This window comes from Hyperoodon ampullatus (genome assembly GCF_949752795.1).
Source record: "Hyperoodon ampullatus genome assembly, chromosome: 2".
In the NCBI taxonomy this organism is placed as follows: domain Eukaryota; kingdom Metazoa; phylum Chordata; class Mammalia; order Artiodactyla; family Ziphiidae; genus Hyperoodon; species Hyperoodon ampullatus.
Genome location: NC_136915.1, coordinates 38776863 through 38789070, shown reverse-complemented (window position 1 = coordinate 38789070; position 12208 = coordinate 38776863). Strand labels below are relative to the sequence as shown.

At 41.4% G+C, this 12208-nt stretch overlaps 1 protein-coding gene across 4 annotated transcripts in view; it reads right to left on the bottom strand.

Moving 5' to 3' along the window:
- Positions 1-12208, bottom strand: part of NASP (nuclear autoantigenic sperm protein) — a 36205-nt gene that overhangs the window by 10675 nt on the left and 13322 nt on the right. For all 4 annotated transcript variants that reach the window (XM_079697197.1, XM_079697198.1, XM_079697200.1 and 1 more), the window contains 3 exons: positions 11176-11226; positions 2230-2340; positions 624-704 (listed from right to left, as the gene is read on the bottom strand). In XM_079697197.1, coding sequence (XP_079553323.1) covers positions 624-704; positions 2230-2340; positions 11176-11226 — 243 coding nt within the window. The remainder of the gene's footprint in view (positions 1-623; positions 705-2229; positions 2341-11175; positions 11227-12208) is intronic.

Genomic DNA, 12208 nt, shown 5'->3' with positions numbered 1-12208 from the left:
CTATTCACTAATGGAAAGACCTCTGCTTCTAATTACTGCAAAAGTCAAAACCTAAGTATAACTTTACTCTTTGTATCAAGTGCCTTTCAAAACTCCCATCAAGGGAATTCTCTGGCGGTCCAGTGATTAGGACTCCGCGCTTTCACTGCTGGGGGTGCAAGCTCAATCCCTGGTCGGGGAACTAATATCCCACAAGCCCACGGCAGGCCCCCCTCCAAAGAAAAACTTCCATCAATCTTTCATGCTCCTTCTAAACCCCTCCAGTAAAACCAGTCCCACTTAGCTCATGTGAAATCTCAAAGCTAGTAAACAATCTTAGCAAACAAAGAAGCAAGTTTTTAAATAGACTACTATGACACAAGACATATTACTTAAAGACTTGGCTTGAGGGCTTCCCTGGTGGTGCAGTGGTTGAGAGTCCGCCTGCCGATGCAGGGGACACAGGTTCGTGCCCAGGTCTGGGAAGATCCCACATGCCACGGAGCGGCTGAGCCCATGAGCCATGGCTGCTGAGCCTGCGCGTCTGGAGCCTGTGCTCCGCAACAGCAGAGGCCACAACAGTGAGAGGCCCGCGTATCGCACACAAAAAAAAAAAAAAAAAAGACTTGGCTTGAAAGACATACCTTGCCAACTCCAGAAGCGATTTCCCATAGAAAAAGAAGGCTTCTCCACATTCATTAGCTGTCTCTCCATACTTCTTACCTCTACAAAGAGAATAACAGCTAAGATCTGAATTAACATCTAGTCTAAAATTTTTTTCCCCTAGTTCTTTAGCTATAATATGACATTTCTTCTGTAACACATCCTTCTAGGACACCAGTGCTCCACTCCTCTTGCTTTGAAGTCAAGGTCCAAGGGACTTTAAGAATGAATTAATGTTGCCTGTTCTTCATCTATATAGCATATAATTACAAATTTAGACATATAATATACATTATATAATTAGAATATAATATATACTCTAAAAGACATCCATTTGCTACAGTTATACTATATAATCTAAGAGCCAAATTACATTAATAGGCATTTCTCCTGGTATAAGATAGGGGTCAATACGGGCCAGAATACTGTTAGAGTTAGAGGGCCTTTGGCTGGGACCTAAAGCATGAATAAGGTCCATGGAAAGGCATGATGATAAAGAGTTAAGAGCATGTTCTCTGGAGCCTGACTGCCTAGGTTCAAATCCTGCCTCTAACTTTTAACCTTAGTCAAGTTACTTAATCTCACAGTACCTTAGTTTTCTCATCTGTAAAATGGAAATGTTAAGAACCAGTCAGAGCTATTGCAAGAACTAATTAAGTTAATGTATATAAAATCATTTAAAATAATGCTCAGAAATACAGATAGCACTATATATACAAATTTAAGCTATTAATATCTAGATAGGGAAGAAGAAGAGGAAAAAAATCACAAGTGTGATAAATGGTAAGGAGGAGGTACTTTATGTGGAGTAAGGAGACCAGCTTTCGTGAGGTAAAGGATTGACAGAAATCATGCTAAGTCAGGCCAACTAATAGCCTAAGAGATTAGTGAGAATAAACAGTGCAACTAAACAAAGAAACTATTGTGATGAAGGTCATGTCTAAGGGTAGTCTACTAGATTAGAATAATGCACCTCAAATTTTCCTCCTAAATACCCTTAATGGCAGGACAGTGCGAATACTGAACTTTCCAGGAATAAGGAATAAGCTAAGAAGCGTGTTTCTATGTGCTTAATCTTAAAAACTTAGATTTCAACACTCTCATTGTAAGATAACCACATACTTTTATATAAAAATACCTAAATACTCAGCATCAGATGAAATCTGGGCCCTACCCTTAGCACACCACTGAATACCAGAACCTCAGTTCTTCAGCCTCAGGCGATGATGAAGAGGCCAGAGGCCAATAATCTGACAAGATTATTGCAGATATCCAGGAATAAGATCTGTCCTAGAGGGAGTAAGGGTTGTGGAAAAAAATGGACAAATATGACCCTGAACCAAAACCAGGACAAGCTAGTTAGTTAGTGATGAACAGAAAACAAATTACCTTAACTCAGAAAAATCAAAGGCTGAAATTGGTCAGTGATACATACGTTTTATAGTTACAGGAATAAATTTACACATGAAAAATAATCAAAGCTTCTTAAACTCTTGCTCTTTATTCTTTTTATCCCATTAAACAACTTTTTATGATTCAAGTTTATTAGGAACACAACATCTCATCATAGCAAAACCCAGTACTTACAAAAGACTAGCTGCTTCCTGGAAGGCATTGACAGCTGCTGGAATATCCGCCATCACCAGATGTTTCTGTCCTAAACCCAGTAGTTTCTTAGCTTCACTATCCACATCCAGACTGCAAGAGAAAGATTTTTTTCAAACGTCAAATACTTTTAGAACCAACATTTTTGGAATACCTGCTACATTTAAACCATAATACTTTAATTTCTTTAAACCTCTGAACTACTCTGACAAGGCTTAGGTAACCCACACTTACCTATCACTAAAAAAGTTCACTACTAAGATATATGAATGGTAAATAAGCACATAAAAGACGCTCAACAACATCAGTCATTTGAGAAATGCAAATTAAACTCATAATGAGATACTATTATACTCCCACTAGAATGGCGAAAATGTAAAGACTGACCACATCAAGCGTTGGCAAAGATGTAGAGCAACTAGAACTCTCATATTCTGCTGACAGGAATGTAAAATGGGAGAGTCACTTTAGAAAACAGCTGGTGAGTTTCTTAAAGTTAGATATATACCCACCATATGATATCTAGCCAATCCATTCCTAGGTATTAACCCAAGAGAAATGAAAGTATATGCCCATAAAAAGACACGTACACAAATATTCATAGCAGCTTTATCTGCAGTAGCCAAAAACCAGAAACCCAAAAGGATAAACTGTGATATATCCACAATATGGAATATCAATAAAACGGAATGAACTGTTGAAACACATAACATGGATGAATCTTAATTATGCTGAATCAAAGATGCCATACCAAAAAAAAGTACATACAGTATGATTCAATTTAGATAATATTCTACAAAATGCAAACTCATCTACCACAAAAGAAAGTAGATTAGTGGTTGCCTAGAGTGGCAATGAAGTACAAAGGAGCATAAAGAAATTCTGAGATGATAAATATGTCATTATCTTATGATATTGGTCTACAGGTATATACACACGTAAAAGCTCATCAAATTGCTCACTTCAAAAATGTGCAGTTTAGGGGACTTCCCTGGTGGCGCAGTGGTTAAGAATCCGCCTGCCAATGTAGCGGACACGGGTTCAAGCCCTGGTCCGGGAAGATTCCACTTGCCGCGGAGCAACTAAGCTCGTGTGTCACAAATACTGAGCCTGCACTCTAGAGCCCGTGAGCCACAACTACTGAGCCTACATGCCACAACTACTGAAGCCCGCACGCCTACAGCCTGTGTTCCACAACAAGAGAAGCCACCGCAATGAGAAGCCCGCACACCACAACGAAGAGCAGCCCCCCCCACTCGCCACAACTAGAGAAAGCCCACGCACGGACCCAACACAACCAAAAAATAATAATAATAATAGAAGGAGAAGACTACTTAGAAAGAATCTAGGCTAAGACTGGGGGAAATAGTAGAAATGGTTAGATTCTCAATATACTTATTTTGGAATTTGCTAATGTACTGGATACATAATTTCTTGAATGAAAAAGTGATAAAACCAATGCTTTCTGGCCTGGGCAACTGTAATAACAATGGACACTTACTATGTGCCATGTGATAATTATACCTATATTTACATTTAATCTTGGTATCCACTTCGTAAGGCTGTAACTTATCTCCATTTTACAGACGTGAAAACTGAGAATTAGTGGCAGGGACCATCTAGATCTCTAGATCATATAGACCATCTAGATCAAGATTTATACAACATTGCCATTTACTGAGATAGTCAACTGAGGGAAAAGCAGGTGAGGGGCAGGGTAATCTAGTTTTGGACATGTTAATTTTAAGATGCCTACTGAACCTCCAAGATATTGAAAGGAAGAGATTCAGGAAACATGTAGGGACTAGAGATACAAATGGGGTGTCATGCACTTAAAGCCACAGGCCTGAGCTAAACTGGGGGAGATTACCTAGGGAGTGACTATTAATAAAGAAGTCATAGGACTGAGCCCTGAGAGCATTCCTACATCAGAGGCAGGGGAAATGGGGAAGAACAAGCCCCCTGTCACTCCCCCTACTGAAAAAAGAATAGCTAGTAAGGGAAAAAAATATAGTATCCCTGAAGCCAAATGAAGACATGTAAAGAAAGAAGTGATCCACTGGATCAAATGTTACTGACAAGATTAACTAATCACTAGATTAAAGAGTAATATAGATGGCATTAATGACCATTAAGCAAGACCATTTTATTACTTTTTTTTTTTTTTTTTTTTTTTTTTTTGCGGTACGCAGGCCTCTCACTGTTGTGGCCTCTCCCGCTGTGGAGCACAGGCTCCGGATGCGCAGGCTCAGCAGCCATGGCTCACGGGCCTAGCCACTCCGCAGCATGTGGGATCTTCCCGGACCGGGGCACGAACCCGTGTCGCCTGCATCGGTAGGCAGACTCTCAACCACTGCGCCACCAGGGAAGCCCAAGACCATTTTAGAATGGTGAAAGAAAAACTTGAAGAATGTTCAGGAAATAAAAAAGGGGAAGTAAAGAAACAAAGTAACGACAATTCTTTCATGTTTTCTTGTCCAAGAAACAGAAATGAAGTAATAGGTAGAAGGGGATGTGGGGGATCAATGAAGGGTTAAAAATAGGAATACAGGGCTTCCCTGGTGGCAGAGTGGTTGAGAATCTGCCTGCTAATGCAGGGGACACGGGTTTGAGCCCTGGTCTGGGAGGATCCCACATGCCACGGAGCAACTAGTCCCATGTGCCACAACTACTGAGTCTGCGCGTCTGGAGCCTGTGCTCCGCAACAAGAGAGGCCGCGATAGTGAGGCCCGCGCACCGCGATGAAGAGTGGCCCCCGCTTGCCACAACTAGAGAAAGCCCTCGCACAGAAATGAAGACCCAACGCAGCCAAAAATAAATAAATTCATTAACTCCTACCCCCAACATCTTTAAAAAAAAAAAAAAAAAAAAAAAGGAGTACAGTTGGCCCTCCTCATCAACCAAGGATTAAAAATACTCGGGGGCGGGGGGGGGGAACAGTGTGTGGTAATTCCAGAACGTTCCAAAAAGCAAAACTTGAATTTGCTGTACATTGGCCAACTATTTACATAGCATCTTCATAACATTTACAACTATTTACGTTGTACTAGGTAGTATTAAGTAATCTAGAGACAATTTAAAGAGTATGTGTTCGGTTATATGCAAATACTATGCCATTTTATATAAGGGACTTGAGAATTTGGTAATGGGGGATTTTGGTAATGGGGGCGGGGGGGCAGGGGTATCCTGGAACCAATCCCCCATAAATACCAAGGGAAGACTATGCGATACTTAGTAGGTCGGTACAAATAACCTCATAGGAGAGGAATGGAGTAGTACTGCTGGATAGAGAACTACAAGAGCTCTGTTCTTGAGTAGATGACTGAGGATGGGATCCACTGAACAAACAAGTAGAAATGTTGGTCTTTATATAGAAAAGCAATGGGGACTTCCCTGGTGGTGCAGTGGTTAAGAATCCACCTGCCAATGCAGGGGACACAGGTTTGAGCCCTGGTCCGGGAAGATCCCACATGCTGCAGAGCAACTAAGCCCATGCGCCACAGCTACTGAGCCTGCGCTCTAGAGCCCACAAGCCACAACTACTGAAACCCGCGCACCTAGAGGCCGTGCTCTGCAACAAGAGAAGCCACCGCAATGAGGAGCCCGCACACCACAACAAAGACCCAACACAGACAAAAATTAATTAATTAATTTTTAAAAAAGGAGAGCAATGGCTCGCAAACTTTTTGGTCTCCACACTCTTTACACTATCAAATTACAGAAGGCCCTTGAAGAGCCTTTGAGTATGTGAGTAATATCTATTTGTATTTACCATATTGAAATTAAAACTAAAAAAAATTTTAAATATTTTAAAATGTTACATATTAACATGACTTCTATGAAAAAATGACTATATTTCCCAAACATAAAAAATTTAGTGAGAAGCACTATTGAACATTTTTACAAATCTCTTCAATGTCTGGCTTAATAGAAAAGCTGGATTTTCATATTCACTTTTCTGCATTTAACCCATTGGGATTTGTTGTTTTCATTGAAGTATAAAATACCTGACCTCACACTGATACCTGTTTGGAAAAGGGAGTACTTTAATAACCTTTTTAAATTTTTTTGTGGGATCTTAGTTCCCCAACCAGGGATCGAATCCAGACTCCTGGCAGTGGAAGCGTGGAGTCCTAACCACTGCACCACCAGGGAATTCCCGTGAATAATCTTGTAAATGGCTGTGGATATTCTTCTTTGATACTACACCAAAACTCAATGAGTGGTAGTTCCTTAAAGGTTATCTGCAATGCAGAATCTGAAAATGTACTGACGAACTTTTCATACTGCTACATTAAAAATCATTGTTCTGGGACTTCCCTGATAGTGCAGTGGTTAAGCATCCGCCTGCCAATGCAGGGGACAGGGGTTCGAGCCCTGGTCCAGGAAGATCCCACATGCCGTGGAGCAACTAAGCCCATGCGCCACAACTACTGAGCCTGCACTCTAGAGCCTGCAAGCCACAACTACTGAGCCCATGTGCCACAACTACTGAAGCCCGCACGCATAGAGCCTGTGCTCTGCAACGAGAAGCCACCGTAATGAGAAGCCTGCACACCGCAATGAAGAGAAGCCCCGCTCACTGCAACTAGAGAAAGTCCCCGCAACAATGAAGACCCAATGCAACAAAAAATAAAGAAATTTATTTATTTAAATAAAATAAAATAAAAATCATTGTTCTATCTTGTACTCTGAATAGATCTCCTATTCATGAATGATTTTGTACTCATGTACATAGCAGCATTATTCACAATAGCCAAAAGGTGAAATCAACTCAAGTATCCATTGACAGATGAATGGATAAACAAAATGTGGTCTATACATACAATGGCTTATTATTCGGCCTTAAAAAGAGAACTCTGACAGATGCTATAACATGGATTAACCCTGAAGACATTATGCTAAGTTAAATAAGCCAGTCATAAAAAGACAAATGATGTAGGATTTCATTTATATAAGATACCTAGAGTAGTCAAATTCAGAGACAGAAAGTAGGATGGTGGCTGCCAGGGGCTGGGGGGAAGAGATGGGACGTTGTTTAATGGGTAGAGTTTCAGTTGGGAAAGATGAAAATGTTCTGGAGATGGATGGTGGAGACTTTCAGTTCTGCAAGAAGGGACTGGCTCCACAGTAACGTACATGTACTTAACATTACTGATCTGTACACTTAAAAACGGTTATGATGCTAATATTTTTTTAATATTTATTTATTTATTAGGCTGCATCAGGTCTTAGTTGTGGCAGGCAGGATCTTCGCTGCAGAGCGCGGGCTCTAGAGCGCGTGGACTTCGTTGCCCCGTGGCACGTGGGATCTTAGGTCCCTGACCAGGGATCGAACCCAAGTCCCCTGCATCGGAAAGCAGATTCTTAACCACTGGACCACCAGGGAAGTCCCTATGATGGTAAATTTTATGTTATATGCATTACACCACAATAAAAAACAACCACCACCACCACCAATTTCATCAGAAGAGTCTTGAAATATTGAGACTACATGAGTCAGGCTCACGGTAGTCAATACAACTTCTAAGATCTTAATTTATTTTCATTTGAAAGCTCAAATTCTATCACTGACAAAAGATATTCTCAGTTGCTTCCCTTAAAGTGACAGCCTCACTTTATTAATTTTTGAGAAACTGTCTGCCAAACACCCAAGTCTGAGTAATCAGTCTGAGGGTTATCCTTTCAAATCCAGAATTCCATGAAAAATTTAATTCTTAATTCAAACAGTCACACAAACGCTTTTCCTAAAGACAACCATCTTACCTACCTATTTCAGGGTGCAGAATTAGCATTCCTATTTCCCATTTTGTCACACAGAATATTCTAAAACCATGTAGTGAAGGACTGAGAATAAATTTATTAGTTTCTATTGCTTCATCATGGAAGCAACAGAAGTGAAACTGGGAGTGAACTACTTGTACTGCCTTGACCTATGTTAAATAAAGGGCCAGCAGGTTTACCCACCATTGCTTTTGCACCATTAGTGCCAATGTCAACCACTGAAAATGGCAAATGGTCTACTAATTATGAAAAATTTTGAACTTGTGCAATCTCTGAAAGGGTCTTGGGGATCCCAGGGGCATACAGACTGCACCTTGAGAACCTCTGAATAAGAGCATGGACCCACATCCAGAAGAAAGGAATGTGGGACCTCCCTGGTGGCGCAGTGGATAAGACTCCGTGCAGCCAATGCAGAGGCCCCGGGTTCGATTCCTGGTCAGGGAACTAGATCCCACCACAACTAAGAGTTCACGTACCGCAACTAAGGAGCCCGCCGGCTGCAACAAAGACCGAGAGCAAACAAATAAAGAAAAAAGAAAAAAGAAAGAAAGAAAAGAATGTGTGGGTACAGATTTAAGATAGAGTGATTAAGAAACTCCTCTTCCTAACTGCTTATTACTGAACAATCAAATTTTTTATAAATTTATTTATTTATTTTTGGCTGCTTTGGGTCTTCATTGCTGCATGCAGGCTTTCTCAGAAGTTGCACGCAGGCAACTTCTTCGTTGCGGTGCATGGGCTTCTCATTGCAGTGGCCTCTTGTTGCGGAGGATGGGCTCAGCCACGTGGACTTCAGTAGATGTGGCACGTGGGCTTCTCATTGCAGTGGCCTCTTGTTGCGGAGCATGGGCTCAGCCACGTGGACTTCAGTAGTTGTGGCACATGGGCTTAGCAGTTGTGGCTCACGGGCTCTAGAGCGCCGGCTCAGTAGTTGTGGCACACAGGCTTAGTTGCTCCACGGCATGTGGGATTTTCCCAGACCAGGGCTCGAACCCGTGTCCCCTGCATTGGCAGGCAGATTCTTAACCACTGTGCCACCAGGAAGTCCCCAATCAAATTGTTTTAAAAAGTAAAATCATCAAGTAAGAGCAAGAAGACAGGTGACGGTACTGAATGTTAAGAAGTTACTCAGCAGAATGGGAGAACAACTTGGCCAGGGAAACATGCTATAGTTGCCAGGCAGTACTAAATAACCATTTCAGATCAGCTGTTACAAATTTATGAGACTAGTCATGTTTTTTCCAACCATCCTTCCAAGTTTCTCTCAGAATCAGATTATCACGCTCCTCAAAAGATCATCAATGCTTAGAATATTAATAATCACATATCAGCAGTGTTCCAGGGGTCAAGTAGCCTAGCTACATTTATACCTTATTCTCAGTCCAGAAATATAATACTATGGTATATACCAAGACTCTAAAAAGGTTACACGAATGTGTATTTAGGACCAATCCTGAGCAGTACTCCTTCCACCCCAAAACGAGACTGACTCACAAATCAGTAGGTAGTATTTGTAAAACACATGCTTTAAATAACAAAGATAACAACGGAATTTAAGACCACAATGTGAAATGATGAAACAAATGAAAAACTTAAAGACTCTTAAAAAAAAAAAGTGCAGGGGCTTCCCTGGTGGCGCAGTGGTTGAGAGTCAGCCTGCCGATGCAGGGGACATGGGTTCGTGCCCTGGTCCGGGAAGATCCCACATGCCGCGGAGCGGCTGGGCCCGTGAGCCATGGCCGCTGAGCCTGTGCGTCCGGAGCCTGTGCTCCGCAACGGGAGAGGCCACAACAGTGAGAGGCCCGCGTACCGCAAAAAAAAAAAAAAAAAGTGCAGATATTTTGCAAAAAGGACTAAACAGAATTTAGAACAGGGCTTCCCTGGTGGCGCAGTGGTTGAGAGTCTGCCTGCCAATGCAGGGGACACGGGTTCGTGCCCCGGTCTGGGAGGATCCCACATGCCGTGGAGCGGCTAGGCCCGTGAGCCATTGCCGCTGAGCCTGCGCGTCCGGAGCCTGTGCTCTGCAACGGGAGAGGCCACAACAGTGAGAGGCCCGTGTACCACAAAAAAAAAAAAAAAAAAAAAAAAAAAAAAAAAAAAAAAAAAAAAAGAATTTAGAACAGTAATTTTCAACCTAAGTGAGCTTAAGATTTAACAGGAAGCTTTTCCAAAACACTCATACACTCAAAGCTTAACAAATGAAATCTCTATGAATGCAACCCAGGCATTTACCTTTTGGATAAGCTTTCTAGTTAATTAATTATTATGCTTACCTCTGGTTAAAAACCACGGTCACATCCAGATGGGGAAGTTACATGGAAGTACATGTGAGCTCAATATAAAATTTAAAACTTTCAACCAGAATAACAACAAAGTTGAAAATGGCAACCTTACAAAACAGAGATCTAAATCAGTAGAAGTATTCAAAGAAAGAATAAGTGAGGGACTTCCCTGCTGGTCCAGTGGTTAAGAATCTGCCTTCCAATGCAGGGGACGTGGGCTCGATCCCTGGTCGGGGAACTAAGATCCCACATGCTGTGAGGCAAATAAGCCCATGTGCCACAACCAGAGAGCCCGCACGCCACAACTACAGAGTAGCCTGTGCACCACAACTAGAGAGAGGTCTGCACTGCAACTAAGATCTGACAAAGCCAATAAATAAATAAATAAATAAATTTTAAAGCAAAGAATAAGTTAGGGACTTCCCTGGTGGCACAGTGGTTAAGAATCCACCTGCCAATGCAGGGGACACGGGTTCGAGCCCTGGTCTGGAAAGATTCCACATGCTGCAGAGAAACTGAGCCCGTGCGCCACAGCTACTGAGCCTGCACTCTAGAGCCCACGAGCCACAACTACTGAGCCTGCATGCCACAACAACAACAGAAAAATAAGTTAGCATTTGCCAGGCATGTTGTGTAAAGTAAGAAGAATTAAACAACTTTTTCAATTCTAATATTTTAATCAAAAACAAAAAAACCTGACGACATCATTGTCAGGACGTCATACTTTAAACTAGACAGGTACTTTAACATTCAGTCTTATTTGTTACCTATTGAAAATAATGAAACAAACTGCCCTCAAGTTATATAGCTCTTAGTCTATGTTCCAGATATAAATCTAATTGCACCATGTAAATAATCTTACCTCTCCACTTTATCTGTAGAGGTAGAAGGAGCAGGGGCATCTTCTTCAATTCTGTAATGAAAAATTAAGGGGAAAAAAGTAAAAATGAAGGCTATTTTCAGACTAGAAATTAAACAAATTAAGAAAATATGGGGACTTCGCTGGTGGTGCAGTGGTTAAGAATCCGCCTGCCAACGCAGAGGACACGGGTTTGAGCCCTGATCTGGGAAGATGCCACATGCCATGGAGCAGCTAAGCCCGTGCGCCACAACTACTGAGCCTGAGCTCTAGAGCCCGTGAGCCACAACTACTGAGCCCTCGTGCTACAACTACTGAAGTCCGCGCGCCTAGAGCCCATGTTCCACAACAAGAAGCCCACGCACACAATGAAGAGTAGCCCCCCCTTGCTGCAACTAGAGAAACCCCACACGCAGCAACGAAGACCCAATGCAGCCAAAAATAAATAAATAAATAAACTTTATAAAAAAGAAAACATAAAACCATAAAAAGAGCGATTTATTAAATGCCCAAAATATTAAGGTTTTACATAATATTTATTTACATTATCAAGTTTAATCCTTACTCATTCAAATAACCGTTGTATGCTTATTTGCTACACATGAAGTATACTACAGTGAACAAGACAGTTACATCCTAGATTTGAGTTTACGATCAGACAGAAGAGAATGTAGTATGTTATAACCCAGTATGTGCAATCCTGAAAATTTCACATTCTGCAACTGCTCACTAAAAATAAGTTTTTTTTTTAAAAAAGGAAGAAGCAGTTTCCCAGAACATTCATTTTTTTGAAAAGTACTAATAAATATCTTAAAAATATTTCATAGTTGTGTTTACTAAAAGCCTAGAAATAATGACCAACTCAGCAGCAATGAGTAACCTCCCTAGCACCTAGACTGTGCTCCTGAAAATCCATTTCCTGCTAAAAATAACCAAGACTCCGCTGAGAAATAACTGATTCTAAGCCAGGGCAGGGGAAGTACATAGGTGAATCTGGGACAATTTCATGCCAGAAAGCAACGAAACTATATCTAAT